General features: G+C 35.3%; 1 protein-coding gene across 1 annotated transcript in view; it reads right to left on the bottom strand.

Moving 5' to 3' along the window:
* The window catches only part of LOC311437274 (uncharacterized protein), a 39,795-nt gene extending 27,090 nt beyond the window's left edge, over positions 1-12,705 (bottom strand). The window contains exons 1-17 of the mRNA XM_084520311.1: positions 12,652-12,705; positions 11,651-11,716; positions 10,973-11,234; positions 10,449-10,563; positions 9,762-9,852; positions 8,661-8,770; positions 8,204-8,420; positions 7,189-7,314; positions 6,605-6,722; positions 5,685-5,823; positions 4,547-4,657; positions 3,920-3,989; positions 2,848-2,985; positions 2,586-2,750; positions 1,993-2,087; positions 1,072-1,198; positions 67-322 (exon numbers count right to left, since the gene is read on the bottom strand). Of these exons, the coding sequence (XP_084376437.1) occupies positions 67-322; positions 1,072-1,198; positions 1,993-2,087; positions 2,586-2,750; positions 2,848-2,985; positions 3,920-3,989; positions 4,547-4,657; positions 5,685-5,823; positions 6,605-6,722; positions 7,189-7,314; positions 8,204-8,420; positions 8,661-8,770; positions 9,762-9,852; positions 10,449-10,563; positions 10,973-11,234; positions 11,651-11,675 (2,165 nt within the window). The 5' untranslated portion in view covers positions 11,676-11,716; positions 12,652-12,705. The remainder of the gene's footprint in view (positions 1-66; positions 323-1,071; positions 1,199-1,992; positions 2,088-2,585; positions 2,751-2,847; positions 2,986-3,919; positions 3,990-4,546; positions 4,658-5,684; positions 5,824-6,604; positions 6,723-7,188; positions 7,315-8,203; positions 8,421-8,660; positions 8,771-9,761; positions 9,853-10,448; positions 10,564-10,972; positions 11,235-11,650; positions 11,717-12,651) is intronic.
* Positions 12,706-16,008: the final 3,303 nt, after the last annotated feature.

Below are 16,008 nucleotides of genomic sequence, written 5' to 3'. Positions count from 1 at the left end.
TGCAGCATATTTCAATGAGAAAATACATATACTATTGCTTGAGTGCTTTGCAAAAGCTCCCCTTACCATACAAGCCCATTGTCATGAACAGCTTCTCCAAGCGGTATGGGAGATCCTCTGTAGTAACAGGGGCATTCATTAGAAGGCACACATTTGCCACTTTCATCCATGTAGGTTCCATTTACGCAGGTGCAGCCATCAAGTGGGACAAACTTAATGTTGCATGTGACATCAGGCTCACTCAGAGAGCGACAAGTGGGTTGACAGGAATCGATGTTATAACTGTAACTTAGGGATTTGGGACATGAGGTGGTGTATTTTGCTTGAGAGAGGAAAAAAAAAAAGGTTTGTTAATTCCCCACGGTAATTTTTGGTGGGAAGAAACAAAGAGTAGGCAGAAAAAATAACAGGTAAACAATACTGTACACCTCTGCTTATGTTGCATCTTTCATATAAATGTATTTTTGAACACTTCCAGAGTTAGACCTGAAAAGCTACTGTACATGTGGAGTAAGCCAAGTGATGTATGCAATAAAGAAAATATTTTTTTCATGTGAAGTTTGGAAAGACACCTCCATTTGGCATTTCTGTTCATTGCTGAGACTTTTAAACTTCTGATGTATGAGCCAAGATGTCTCCCTGAATGTCTTCTGGTATGCTGAAAACAGACCTACTGGATCAGTGGAACCTAGCTTCAAGACATCTTTAATTTTTCAGTCTTCTGGTTAGTATTACTAATGCTGTTATTCCAATATGTCATATTTATCTCTACGACAAGTTGTGATACATAAAGCTATAGTTAGATTCAAAGTTGTGCAGAAACTGGTGAAGGCACATCATTGACAACAATCTCTTTCCTAGTCGAGCTGTCTCCCATCTATTTATACTTACTCTTGCCAGTAATGGATTGATTCTAAGGTAACTGCAGAGAATTACTTACAGGAGTGCATTTAACAAAATCCCTTCCTCAACACTTACCATGTTTCCCTAGAAATCACAATAAAACGATCTTTGATCAACAGTTTTTATTGATAGGTGCTCTTAAGAAAGGGAATAGTGTTAAGTACTTACAACAGACATCAGTCCTCCATCCACTTATCTGGATTCCTCTTGCAGCACAAGCTCTCACATAGGAAGAGAGGGCAGCACACAGACAATCCTCACTGTTTTGACAGTTGCACGTGTCAAACATGCAGTTCTAGAAACGAACAGAAAAATAAAGTCTCATTTGCATGACTGTCAATCTAAAAGAAAAAAAAAAGTTACCTATCTGTTTTCATGCACAAATCCTTCCTCAGATATGCTCAGTCACACTAACATCCAGTTACTTTCCAATCATTATCTAAGTTTCCTGGCTGGAGAGAATGAAGCTAATGTAAATACAACTGATGTTTAAAGTTATTATTGGGAAATAGTAGTTTTAAAGTCTGTTACACATTTAACAGCTTCATCAGAACCCATATTTATGAATATTCAGCACAATATCATACAAATATATATATATATAAATATTCATATTATGCAGTCTAGACACATCATTTCATCAGCATCAGTATCTCGATTCATAGTGAGAAGAAGGATTGGCAGTACACTGACAACAGAATGGTGGTAATTAGGCACTGGGCTTTCAGTGCCAAGTAGTTACTGAGATATAAGATTGGTGAGATAATTCACTGTAATATTCAAATAAGCATTTGATATGCCTTTATATAAATTTCCTACTATATGTGTATGTCCATCCAGGCATAAATAGCTGCCTTTGTGTTTACAAGCAGGTCAGGGTGACAAAGCCAAGACTGACAATTGAAATAAGGTAATGTTACAACATAAAACAGAGACACATATTGAAATGAAGAAGAGCAGTGCAGAAATGAAAATGCAGGCATTGCATAAGACCATGAGAGACATGTCTGTGACAGTGTCTTCCTGGTAGCTAGTTGTAATGATCCTACTTCTGTAGTTTCTAAGGAGGTAAACAGCCTAACAAACTACCGTGTGGTAAGTAGAAGGATTCACTGCATAATGACAATCAGCAAAAGGTCCTTCACTGTCAGTTAGTAGTCCACACCAATGCTGAGCATATTTTTCTGTGAAAAGAACAAACAGTGAAAGTGCTCATTACTCTTTGTATTTCATCACTCACAAAAATCCATTGCCCAGGTTTGTGAAAACAGTTCTGAAGTTACATCAAAACTCTCCTCTTATTTTTTTTTTTTCACTCAGCTTGTGGACTAAAGTTACTAAAACCAAAGGTGCATTGAAATGGAGCTGTTGAAGAACCTGAGTTAAGCAATTTCCAAAGATGCTCCTGTGATCCACTCCTCTGACACCAAGTTGTCAGCTTAGATATTCTGTTTTCAGTGATTATACAGTTTCTTTCACTTATGTTTCCAGGACTATTCCTTTACCTCATTACCTATCCCTTTTGTTTTCACTGTGAATATTCTGATTTTCAACAAATATACAAGTTCATTCTCTTATGTTCTTTCTAACAGATTTGTTTTCCTTAGTGATGAGGAAAAATAACCTAGAAAAAAATCTAGAATGAAAAAAAAAAAGAGAAAAGAATATTAAGAAGTATTTACCATTATCAATGCTGAGTGCACAAGGGTTCTCAAAACTGCTCTGGATATTAGGGCATGAAGCCTGAGTTTTCCATGTATTAGCAAATGCTGCTGCTGTTCCTTCAACTACTCCACTCATGGCCTTGAAGTCATCAGTTTGGACATTATTGAAATTTCCACAGAGACCTGTTGAAGAACAGTGAAAAGTTTATACTGTCTGTACTAGACAAAAGACATTAAGCAAGATGTTCATAAATTTCATTCTTAAATTTCATTCACTTACCACAGGTTTGGTCTTTGAACTGATGATCAATTCTAATGAACACTTGCATGATGGGTGTGATTTGGATTTCAAGCTGGAGACCAAAATTTGTCTGCATGATGATGAAGAATGATGAAGGTCTGAAGATGGTGACATTGGCTATAAAAGAAAAACAGAATGCTCATTTTCTGGATTAGGTTCATACAGATTGGATTAGGTTAGTATCTGGATTAGGTTAATCCAGAAAATGCTAATTTTAGCCAGAAAGGCTAATCCAGTGCATGATTACACAATTCTTATTGAATTACTATTGCAATTGTTGCAAATTCCTAGGTAAAATAAAGAAAATCTTTTCAAAAATTATTCAGAGATATAAATCAAAATGTACAGTTAAGAATTTGCTTGTAGCTACCAAATTGTTAACTTTATTCACTGTCTCAATATTAAACATTTGGGGATTACTCTTGAGAGAATAAGAAGGAAAAGCTGTATGGCATGGCATTACCAAACAAATAAACAAAAAAACACACAAAAAGAAAATGGAACTAACAAACACACACAAAAATAATCTGTTTTTGTTTCTAAGCATACTTCAGGCCCTCACTCCACTGGACAGGGAAAATAAGCAGGATCTGGAAGTCAGAGGTATAAGGTAGAATCATTAGTTTTTGAGACGTCAAAAATCAAATTTGTATCTGAGTTGTGGGAGTACAGTATTATGTTAAAATAAACAAACAAAAAAACCCAACAACATAAAGTAATCATCTGTCTTTCATGTTCTGTTTTGGGCAGTGAGAATGAAGTAAACTTTACAGAAACTAAAATCAGTAGAGTGTAAAAATTGTTTACATCTATTTCAACTCTCACCTATGCTTGTACTGTCTCACATTTATTTCTGACACCGAACTTCACACCTCTACTTTAAAAGCACTTGCACAACTCAGAAAATATCCCAAAGAGAATCAAGGTTAGAGCACGCAGGTTCTGAACAACTCCCAGTCCTTTCATCTTCTGTTGTTTAAGACAACAAGCAGGTATAGAGTTCAAGTTCTGAGCTTATCACTCATAGGCTGTTAGAGGAAAAAAAAAATACCTGCTGAGATGGGCAGCTGGGTGTAGATCAAGTTCACAAACACACCACCATCAGGTTTGACCACAATGAGCTGTTAAGGAAGAGGAATAAGAACAAGTCAGGTGAAGGATTACTATAGTCCAAAGGGTAATAATAATTATGACTCCAGTGATATTAATTAAAGAACTTCTAATTAAAAATTTTTAATCACTTTTTGTGATTTCACCTCCTGTTCTACTTTGAACACTTTACTATCTTCCCTGCCAAAATAGAATTGCTTTTAAAAAGTCTTTCTCAACTCATTAGTGAATTACATCATTTGATTTCTATGAACACAACTTTGTGATGAATTACGTGTACACCCCTTACTGTTTTACTTGTAGCTTGTAAACTATAAGGTCATGTTTTTTCATCTGATTGGCAGAGAAAAGTGTGTTTTTTCCTGCTTTTTCTTAATGGCCTTCCAGAAAGGCAGATTTACTACTTATTTCATTTTGACAATAAAATAAATTTATTTTCACTTAATTAAAAAGTAACATGTACTTATCCCATGAGTTGAGAGGGAAATGCAGTTCCCTGACTAAGACCTAGCTTCTTTGCTGTTTACATTTTTAATAGTTGTTTCTCATGCTTATTTTTCATTCTTACAGTTTGTCCTTTATTCATGCTGAGGGCCACTGTCTTTAAGCATGTTTCAGTGTCTGTCAGGCCACACTTGCGTAGTTCTGCCAGGATGGTGAATGTTTCATCTTCACAGTGCTGAGAAAAAGAAGTCAACTGTTATTTAAGGAAAGGCTAAATACAGAAGCTTTCCCTGTCAAATTCTCTCTCAACTCTGAAAAAAATATTTATGTTTTTGTATTCTCCTGAAAACTAAGCCTTCTTTGGCCTAAGATTCAGTTTTGCCTTTTGTAATGTTTAGGAACCAAAAGAGAATTTGCATCTGTTTCTGCATTTAATTGATAGTATCCATATTCAGAGTTTTTATTCATGCCTAATGCTAATGTTTGATTCAATTACACTGTATCTCTCATCCTTTTGGAGATGGTATCAAGCTAGACAAAAATTTCAGATAAAACATTTTTCAGAAAAACATCAATAAAGATTTTTTGAACTTAATTGTGCAAATGGGAAAAAAAGAAATCAAAGAAGAAGCACAAGAAGCCCCCAAAGATCAAACCATTTCACTTGCACATTGCTGTAATGAAATGTTTTGTTTATAATTAACTTTCAATTTCTCTATTTCTTTTGATTCATCTTTAGAACAGTTCAAAACCTAAATGAAATGTATCAGTTGACTTGAACTGTTTTTTCTGTATTTGAACTCCCTAGAAATGAATGAAAAATGATAGTCTTATTTATTAAAGATTATTTTCCTTTTCTTTCTCTGAACAGTTAGTGTAATTTTTCAGACTTGGCATACAATTTGGCCCAGTGCCATAAAATACAGTAACAGGATAAAATTATGCAACCCAGTAAGAGAGCTGGATTAATCGCACTGAAGAATGTAGATTAACCAATAACTTAAAAACCAGCGCTCTTCAGCAATTGTTATATCACAGAATTGGAAACTCTCTGGAAACCACCATATACAGTTGCATGACATCATAATAGTTAACTAATAATAAAGTCATTTGAATGGCAACATATGTTCCTGTAACCATCTGGTTAAGTGAGAAGAAATTCAATGTATATACGCCAAAAGAGGTAAGTTTCAAAAGTGTTGATTGAGATCACTTTCTGCAAATGTATAAGGCTTTATCATCAAGTAATATCTGATTCCCACCTTAGAAAGGACATACGTGCAGTCTCCATGGACATCATACTGTTTTTGATCGTATGTGGAAATGTGTGAGCCTCCCTCTACTGAACATATTCCTGGGCATGACATGTCTGTGCAACTCCATTGGCCTCCATTACATGTACTGGAACAGAAAGGATAAAATTAGCTGAAATCAGTAATAGTGGTCCAGAGTGAAAGGAATTAAATGACATTAGGTTCAGCTATTTTAGTACTATTTTTCCTTCAATCTATAGATTAAATACACAGTAAGTCCATGTTTAAGACTTTCCAAAATATTGTGAATATGTGATGTAAAGCGTCAAAGGGAGTAACAGGTGAACTCTATAGCAACAAGTACTGGATGTGTAATTGCTTGTCTTTTGCAACTAACATAAAGCACAATACCAAATTAAAACATTTTCTGTTTTGTTTTATAAATATATCAGAAACAGAAATGTAGTCCCAAATCTACTCCTGATACAGAGCATATGTTTTTTCTGAGGTAGCGTGGTACTGAACAGGTACTGGAAAAAAAATTGTGAAACTTAGGTTTTTATTATCATCTCTTGTTTTCTGCAGAGAAAATAAATATTTGCAAATACATAAATTACTGCAATTTCATTCCCTTTAGAGAAGCCCAAATGTTTGAACAAAATAAACAGAGGAAGCACTTTAATTCACTGGTGAGAAATCTAAACATTGTAAATCCTTACTTTGATCACTTTGATGTCGAGTGCAAAGATATTTAAGGTTGTTGCTAAATAAAACAAAGAACATTCTTTAGGGTTATTTTGGAACTGTAGTGGTCAGTTAAATACACAGATCGATTACCAATGATGTCATTGCAAATAGTAAACCATTAAACTCGTTAAATATATTAGAGGAAATAGTAAGTATAAAAAAAAAAAAAAAATAAAGGTTACCAGGAATGGCACTGGTCTGAAAAAGAAGTTCCTGGAGTGTAGGTTTTGCCATTATAAATACAAGAGCACTGTTGTTGGGAGATGCAGCCAGAATTGTTTATGTCATCAAACACAGTTCCTTTAAAAAAAAAAATAAATCATTTGAAGAGATATTTCCTATGTTTGGGGAAAATATTTTTGTTTCTTTGCTTGTTAGTAATCCTAAATAATATTTTGGAGACAGAGCTCCAGCTATTGTGAATGGTCATGCCTATGCTGAGGACAGTAGAACTATGCAGACTGAAGGATTCAACCTTTTTATTCTTAAATTCCACCTGTTTTGAAAGAGGGAGTTACTATAGTACAGGTGGTGTGTTGAGATTAGTCTTGATGTGTTTGCTGTTCTCCTTTCCTGCTCTCTAAATATTGCAAGTGTACTGGCAATCAATTGAGATGTCTTTCCTCAGTTGATAAATGATAAATGCTTGTCACTTGCAGCTATGAAAAATGTAAATACAGGAGCTCTAAGCTCCGTGGAACTTGCCCAAATCCTGTAGGTAGGCTGCTGTTTTTGAGATTGAAGACATGAGTATACAAGAACTTGCCTGGGGGGCAGAAACAGCCATCCATACAGTGCTCTTCACAAAACTGAGATCGTTCAGGATTGGTGCATGTGTCAGCGCAGGGGGAGCTGCACTCCAGGTACTCCATGTTGTAAGGACACGTCTTGGCTGAAATGTTAAAGAAAGAGAGATTTTTTTCTTTCAGTCAAATTGTTTACTGTATATGAAAAATATATATATGTGTGTGTTCATTTACATTTTTTCAGCTAGATGTAAAACCACACTAAACTGCAGATCCAACCCCCACCTCTCAAAATTGGAAAGCTTTTTACCCAGATCTATGTTTCACAGTTGAGATTTGCTCTTCATGACTGTGTCTAAAGACAACTGGTGCTGAACTGTGGGCACAATTACAGGATTTCCAGGGACACCAAGATAATGACCCCAGACAGCTAGTGAGGTTTCTGTTGAAGGCACCTTTTTCAAGAATACCTGTATTTCTAGGGAAATGTAAGACTCAAGTTCCTAAGGCTTTATTATATTTGGATTTTAAAGATACCATTGGAAGGGCAAATAGTACACTAGGGGATTTTATTTTGGAACAAACATCGGTGACAGTATCAACAGCTACACCCCATAATGCTCTGTGTTTAATTCAATGCAAACAGTGGTGCAAACTACTAAGCAACGAAAGGTAAATAGGTGCTGAAAAAGACAAACACCTGTGAAGACTCAGTCAGTTAATTAATGAGAGTAAAACATGCTGTAGCCACCATGAGAAAAGGAGAGAAACAGGAATATAAGTAAGCAGATGACCTTTCTTCTTTCCCCTTTATTTGCTTCTTTTATTGTTCCAGTTAATTCAATAGCATTTCAACTCTGAGTAAGTTTAAACTTTTAACATTTAAGTGCGTTTAAACCAGTTTGCATTAAAACCCTTAGTTCTTCTTCTGAAGTCTTCTTGCTGGAGCTTGTACATCAGAACCCTCTGGAGAATAGTCTTGCATTGCTTGTAATTTGTTGAGCATAAAGTAAGGCTATCTCCAGTGATACTTACGGCACAGTTTTGAGGTTCTCCAGTTCAGAGGTTCCCCACCAGCATGAGCACACTGTCGGGAGTATTCGGCAAAGGTGTCACAGATACATGAAGCATTTTTTGACTCTTCAGAGCGGCACAAATCTTCTTGGCAAGCCATAATGTACTCGGTTACATCAACTAGATCATTACATTCTGCAAATGAAGAGCTGGTCAATGTTTTCTGGCATATGTCATCCTTGGGAGGAAAAAAAAAAACAAAACACACACACACACAAAAAAAATAACTGTCAGAAAATAGAAAGGAGAAGATTTTTTTTTAGCATTGCTACTCTGGTAAATTATTCTTTAATAGAATTTCATTTCCCTCTTTACTTTCTATTGTCCTTAAGTCTTTTACTGTCGATCCCTCTGAAGCTGTAGAAGGGTACAGATAAATTTGAAAGAAAAATAAATGAATAATCAAAAAGATCCTTACAAAAGTATCTGTGCAATTATCTGGTAGGGAAGTAGTGGGGTCTTCACAGTTTTCAGTTGGCCCATTCATTTTCTGCATATTCCCAAACTGTAAGGCTGTCATTTTCATATCTGTGCAAAAGAAGTTTAATAATGAGGGTTTTTATTATTATTATTATTATTTGTTTAATTATTTTTTTCTCCTGTCAAGAATTTGTTTCAAAACTGGCCAAGACAGCCAGCCTTAAGTCTTTTTCCTTTGATCATCATCCCTACCAAAATAAACACTGACATCACTGTCTCAGTATACCTTGCACAGCACCCTGGAAAAAAGAAAAACATTAGAAAACAACTCTGAGCCTATTACATATAGATGCAAACAAAGATTTTTACTGGAAAATAACAAACTATGATTCTGTGATTCTATGAAACTATTTTCAGATAATATTGAGACCATGCAGGGAAGAGAGAAAATAATTAAAACAGGGATGTGGACAATGGGAAATGCTGAGATACGAGGTTTAGGAAAAGACTCAAACTGAGAATGAATAAAATAATAGAGAATAGATTATATACAGATTATGCATATCAGGAGGCAAACGTGGATGTAACTTGTGGAATGGCATTACATATTCAAGATTGTGACATTGTGCCTAATAGGCTCATTAACTGTAAACCAGAAGCTATTTCCTGGGCTTTTCAAATCACAATCAATATGTTATTATTAGAAGCATTTCTAATTTTAAGAGAGAAATTAAACAATAAATGTACTGACTAGACAATATAACTACCTTTCATTTTATTAGATATATTTCTATATTTATTTATGTTATTAGTGAGAATCTGGCTTATCTTTATGGGGTTAGCTGATTAGGTAAATAAAACCATATCATACAACAAATAAGCAGTCTGTTGTTAGCACAAGTATTATATTTACACTTTAAGTATTAAATCATGTTATCTGATCTCTGTAATGCATATTTTGGAACAGAGATTGAATCATAACCTCTGGATAAATCCTTTAACATGATAGGAAAGAGGAATGGTGATGATGTCAGAGCTAAAAGAATGCAAAATACATGTTGGAGACCAGAAACCATTTTTTATGGTTTAGAAGACTTACTGTTTGAATAGAACTCATTGTAAATTGGAATGCCATTGAAGTCTCCACAAAGCCCACAGGTCTGATTAGCATATTTCTCATGCAGTTCCAGCTAGATTGATAGACATTGATAGAAGTTAGTATATACATTCTAAAATACATTCAAGATCACTGAAATCACCCGCATCTGCTGCCCTTAAACATTTTTCATCAGAGCTATGTAAATTTATTTAGCAATCTAATTTAAACCTGGGGGATAAAATGAAGAGCTTGCTTGGACTTCATTTAGAACAGATTCCAAGCTACTGATACAGACATAAGTTTTCATTGCAATATCTAAGGAGCTCTTAGCTTTTTTCTCTCTATTCATTCTTCAGAAATAAAATCAAATCCACGATGAAGAGAGAGAAATTCTGCTCAAAATTATACTTGAAGAGGTAAGTAGGATCTGTAATGACGCTAATATGTTAATGATATAATGTATGTGGTTTTTCACCCCATTTTAAGCAGAAGTCTATCAATGAGAAGTAAATCCACATAATTTTCTTTAGGCCTACCTAGAGGCAAATATGTCTTTATTAAAGGAGAATTGCTCAACAGTATGAGATGAGAAGGCAGTAATAAACCCCAAACAGGTAGGGATTAGCTTAATCAAAGACTTGCTCTTTGGGCTTTGAAGGTGTAGACAGTTCCAGGAGCTGTTCTTACCAGAATACTGTCATCTTCATTCCACATAAATACAACACCCATTTTGCTGACAACTTTCACATAAATGCTGCTTCTCTCTATTGTAATTCCAGCCTGGCTGTATGGCAGTTGAACTCTAGAAACAGGCAGAAGGAATACTAAATATTTTCTGATCCAGATGTTTGATAAAGAGAAAAAGAAATAGCTTGTGTGATCCAGTATCTATAAAGATTCAACTATAATTCAGCTGTGTTGAAAAAAGAAGCAATTAATAAAATAGTCCAACACCATCAAATGTGGATTTGAATTTTGACCCAACTTCCCAGGATTTTTCATCCAAATTTTGTTTTTGAGTTAATCTTTAAAGAAATGATTGATTTACTATGAGTGGAATTAACAGCAACTTGTTCATTATTTCTGTGGGTAAAATTGTCAGATTTATTCAGGAACGCATATATTTTCCCCAGAATACAAGAAAGTACTTGGCCAGTTAGAAAAAAAATATATATCTGTGTTTACCAAACAAGTGTTATGAATAAACTTACCCATTGCTATCAATCATGACAACATCCTTTGTTAGCTCAACAGCTACACCTTCAAGTTTCATGGCAATACGGCTGATTGTTGGAGTATTTTCTACTACCGTTCGTCTCATCTGGATGTTGAAATCCTCATAGGGAGTGTTGCAATGGGATGCAAAAACATAATTGCAGAGCCCAGGGAAGTAGAAGATGTCTCCATCAAAGGTCTTGAAGTGGAAGTTGCCCCATGTGCTGCACACGTGACCATTGTGAGCAGGGTTGGAAGCTGTGAATTTAAAATTAGCTGTAAAAAATGACTTAAAATTCCCAGTCTTAATGTGGTGAATCAACTTGTCCAAGGCTTCATTTTGTCATTGAATATTTTTCCCCTGCCCACCTCCTTAGTTATTTTCTGTCCATCTATGTGTTATGAAACTAGTCTCTATGTGTTCATTCTTATTCGTTCTCAGTCTGCTATTCATCATATATACCCCTATAAATGGTCTTAGTTATGTTCAGGTATTTAATTGTCCATATTTAATCTAACAGTTCAACATTATACTGTTTCTTAACCATCCTCTTTCTCCTCTTATGACTCCATGACTACCTTTACTAGTGCATTTCCCTGTTTGTATTAAATTCCTCTGTCTATTTCCTCTAAAACAGAATACCTACCAGATACATTTAATTTCCTTTACTTACGTGTTATTATTGGATTTGTCAGCATTGTCTGGATGATGTTGACCTTAGGTGAAACTGTAGCAGAAACTAGAAAAAAAATAAGAAAGAAAACCAAAGCTAGTATAACAATACCAAAACTTGCATCTAAAACTGACCTAGAACGAAAAGACTAGCAAGTTAATATGACAGATCCAATTAAATATGTTAAGCCTGGTGTTGTTTCATATGGGCCTTGGATCATATTAAAAGCGCATATTAAAATTCAAAATCAGGACAGTTAAATAATAACTTGCTTTCAACTGTCATGATCTGCATTTTCTACCAAATAATTTTGACCCTTTTATGAAACTGTATTGTATTAGGAGAGGCAGAAAGTCACAGCTCTGAATATTGCAGTGTTTCAGACACACTGACCAATACAAAGGGTTAAGCTCTACTAAATTAGCCTGTTGCTAGTACAGAAGCACAGCTGCCTTCTAATTGTACCTTCTCTGTTTGAGGAGGAAACAAAAATTTTGATTATACTTCTCTCTCTATTACTTTTCTGTTAATTGGGTAGAAATCCTTAGAAATGACCACAGATCCATTGTACAGGATGATCACTAGTCATTATATAATGAAAATCAATGAAGCTGGGTTACTATCTTGATTTCTCATCATCCACTGACTGTACATCTTGCCAAAGTCTCAATTCCTGTGTATAAGGAACCAAATATCCTGCATGTATACTCTATTTGGTTTTATATATACAAATTCATGCACATCTGCATGTGTTACACTCTATGAACATACATCTATTTTCTTATTCACCTGTTATTATGCAAATATAGCCATACTGTATGCTTAGTAAAAGGTGTCTAATAAAGACATTACAGTACTCCTACACAGTGGATTTCTAAAACATCTATCTTTAATTTACATCACTAGCAATTTGCTAAAGAGGTTTTTAGGCATTTTTATTGCTTAGTAGAGATGTGCCAAATAAATACAAATACACATGCACAGAGTATAAACCAACATACTGTTTTGTTCCTGCTGAACAACCTCAGTGTAGATACTTCCTGTTTCCTGCTGTATTTCAGTCTGAGCTCCTGTGAAGAAATTGTAAAAAGCATTTTAAGTACAATGTCCTATATCTGAACTTTCTAAGTTAAGCATTTAGATAGGATCAAAGGAGACAGATACATCTCTGTAAGACAAAGGGGAGAGTCCTTTGTAACATGAGAGAAAATGAATCTGACCCAAAAAGGAAGTAAAATGTAATTACAGAAAGAGACTTTCTATTACAAATACATTGAGTTCAAAATCCAAATAAACTTTCATATATATCTGCTTTTTTTGTTTCCCTTAAAACTCAGTACAAAGAATTGTAATGACTGGATCACATCCCTTATTTCACTGCTGCACTAAATCTCACTTATATGTGAAAATTGTAGCAAGAATTCACAAAATGTAAGAAAGTCATTTATTAAAATTGCTGTATAGAATTTACATAATTTTAAGAAAAAGCACACAACTGGTTAAAAAAAAAAAATAAGGGGTTTAGTGCTAGATCAAGTGATGGCTGCAGATACTTCACTAGTTTCTTTAGTGCCTAAGCACAGGGCTTTTGCCTTTGGAGGCAATCCAAAGGCATGACAGCAGGATGCAATAAGACACCTCTGACTGATGTGCATACACACTGAGCATAATCCAGGAGAAGTAAGCAGAACACTAAACCCAGTCTTACTCCACATGTTTTAAACATCACTGCTTGACTAAAGGCTGCATGAGGACTGCCCATCTGTTCAAGAACCTTCATGGCCCCATAGTCAGTGTGTGCAAGAATGAGACATTTTCATGCTTCTCTTCTAAAACACAACTGCTAAAGGAGATATTTCCTCACTGTTTTATACAATAGCCTGGCAGTTTAAGCATTCCCCCAAAGAGCAGAAATCCTGATTTTGACCCTCTTCTCACTTTGAAATGGTTCAAATTTGTGGCTTCTCTGGAGAAAACCTTAAGCATCAGGCTGTAAGTCTATCTGATCAAGGATTCTTGCTAACCAACCTGAAGCTGAGACATGGTGCTGAAAAGAGTGGGATGATGGCAAAGGTGGGAAAAGCAGGACATGTGGCCATATGATTAAGGCTCTCAACTACGTCTAAACTGTCCTACTCTTGTGCTTTGCCTCATGGATTATTTTTGTATCTCCAGTTAGATGGGTACTGGCTCAACTACATGAATTGTCCTCCAGATGAGTTCTCCTCTCTATTCTGCCTCTCTATTCTGTCTCCATGAGTTTTGAATTCCTTTCTGTGCATGGCTCAACTGGAAGAGGACGTACTGGCAAGGAATTTTTGAGAGATGACAAATCAACACTTTCACAAATAAAAAACAAAACAAAACACCTGATCCTGTGTTCTAAGTGGTTTGGTGCTCTAAGCTCTTGGTTTCTATAAGTAAATATGGCAGGCATTTCCCATTTAAGAACAATGGCTACAACTTCATCTTGCAAAGGAATCGATCTTCCCAGAATGTAGAAACCATGCTTGGAACATGCTGACTAACACCTACCTATAACATGCTGAGTCTTAATCTTCAGAGGACTTAGGCTATGAAATGACTAATAGCTGAATCCTGATTGGGATTATGTGAATGAGCACTCTTGGTGTCTAGAGAATTTGTCAGTTGAAGAGGAGTTGGCTGTGTAATTTAATTACATTGCCTTTTGCTCATACAATAGATGGGAACAGTCCACAGACTCTGAACCGGATTCATAACACCCAATTTACCAAATAGGGAAGGATTTCTAATGTAAATGGTGTCCCTGCCCACCATGTAAGCAGACAGAGTACTTGATCCCAGAGCTGAAGGATGCCTGCCTGAAGGGATTAAATACCCCACTCCAAAAGAGGACCCCAAGAGACTGTTGGCTTTGGAGGAGAGGGTTCTGGGCAGCCTCACCATCTTTAGAAGTTCTCCTAGTATCTACAAAAGTTTATTCTCAGGCCTAAACTTTTGTTCTTTTCTCATTTATCTTTGTGAGTGACTACTAGTGACGTACAAAGAAGTAATTTTATGCTTTTTCCACTTCCTCTTTGTCTTTCAGTATCACAGATGATATGATTATGTAAATACATTCATATCATTACAATTGTTGAGAAAATCTAAAAAGTGCCTCTGTAAGTCTTAATAATGGGCCAGAATTTGCTCTCACGCAACACCTAGGAACTTCAGCAGGTATAAAATCATCCTGACTTCACATGAGAGCCACCCTATATTGTGAATGCTTTTTTTATTCTACTGTGAGAACCTTTGTAACAGAGCAAAATAGTATATACACATATTTTGGTCTGTTAATTTTTCTCAAGGAAATAACATGGGCTTTTGTTTATTTAGCAGATATAGTTTTCAAGGAAATTCTAGCTGTATTGGTTTATCTAGCAATTGCACAATGCTACATTGTTGACCATTATAAAAATAAGTGCCTCTCACTTACAAGAATATGAAAGATAATTTAGTCTTTGATTATTTGGAAACTGAGCAAATCATTAGGAATATTTCTGGATGCACCCTGCCTGGCCTATATCCATCTGCCAATCCAAATACGCAATTCCCTTTACAATCAATTCATAAAACTTGGAATTTGACCTAGAATATAAAGTCAGGCACAAAATGTTTGTGAAGATGGCATGGAATTAGGCCAATATTCTGTAGTCAGTTAGGACATCTGAAAATATTTTTCACAGAGTGAGATTTGAATGCAGAGGAGTTCACTGGACTTGGTCTAACCACTATTCAGTTATCAAAGCAATTTGTCAGGTTAGCATTGCACCTTACAAATAACTTGCTTGTTCAGCGAAGGGCTGAGGATGATTTGACTGATGTTGTATAACTCTAAGAGTATAAGCTTACACTCAAAGTGACTGTTGTATTTTTTGCTAAAATCAACTTACCATATTTATCAACTCATACATGTTTATTTCATAGCCAAAAATTATATTTGCACTTGTCATTGTTTTTAAAATGATATGAAATATAAATTCAGAGGCAATCTGAAGATTTTAAAATGTTAACTGACGGGGCAGTAATTACTGTACATGAATGGAATTGACTGAACAAGCTTGTACTCATGCAAGTAATTTCTGTTTGAGCAGTCCGATTAACTGAACAGGACTTAATAAAATCTGACAAGATCAGCCCTGATTAATGTAATATTGTCAGGAGAAAAAAAATTCACACACACAAAATGATGGATTGCATGCATCAGATAAATCTCTCAGTCCTGCTCATACTCAAAACCAACAATTTACATAAATGTCACACCTATTGTGCTATCAATGTATAAACGTTACTGAAAATCATTGCCACATGAATATACCCTTCCAGTCTCTTTT

Source organism: Aythya ferina, assembly GCF_964211825.1.
Source record: "Aythya ferina genome assembly, chromosome: 5".
Classification (NCBI taxonomy): domain Eukaryota; kingdom Metazoa; phylum Chordata; class Aves; order Anseriformes; family Anatidae; genus Aythya; species Aythya ferina.
This window is presented reverse-complemented; position numbering and strand designations above follow the sequence as displayed.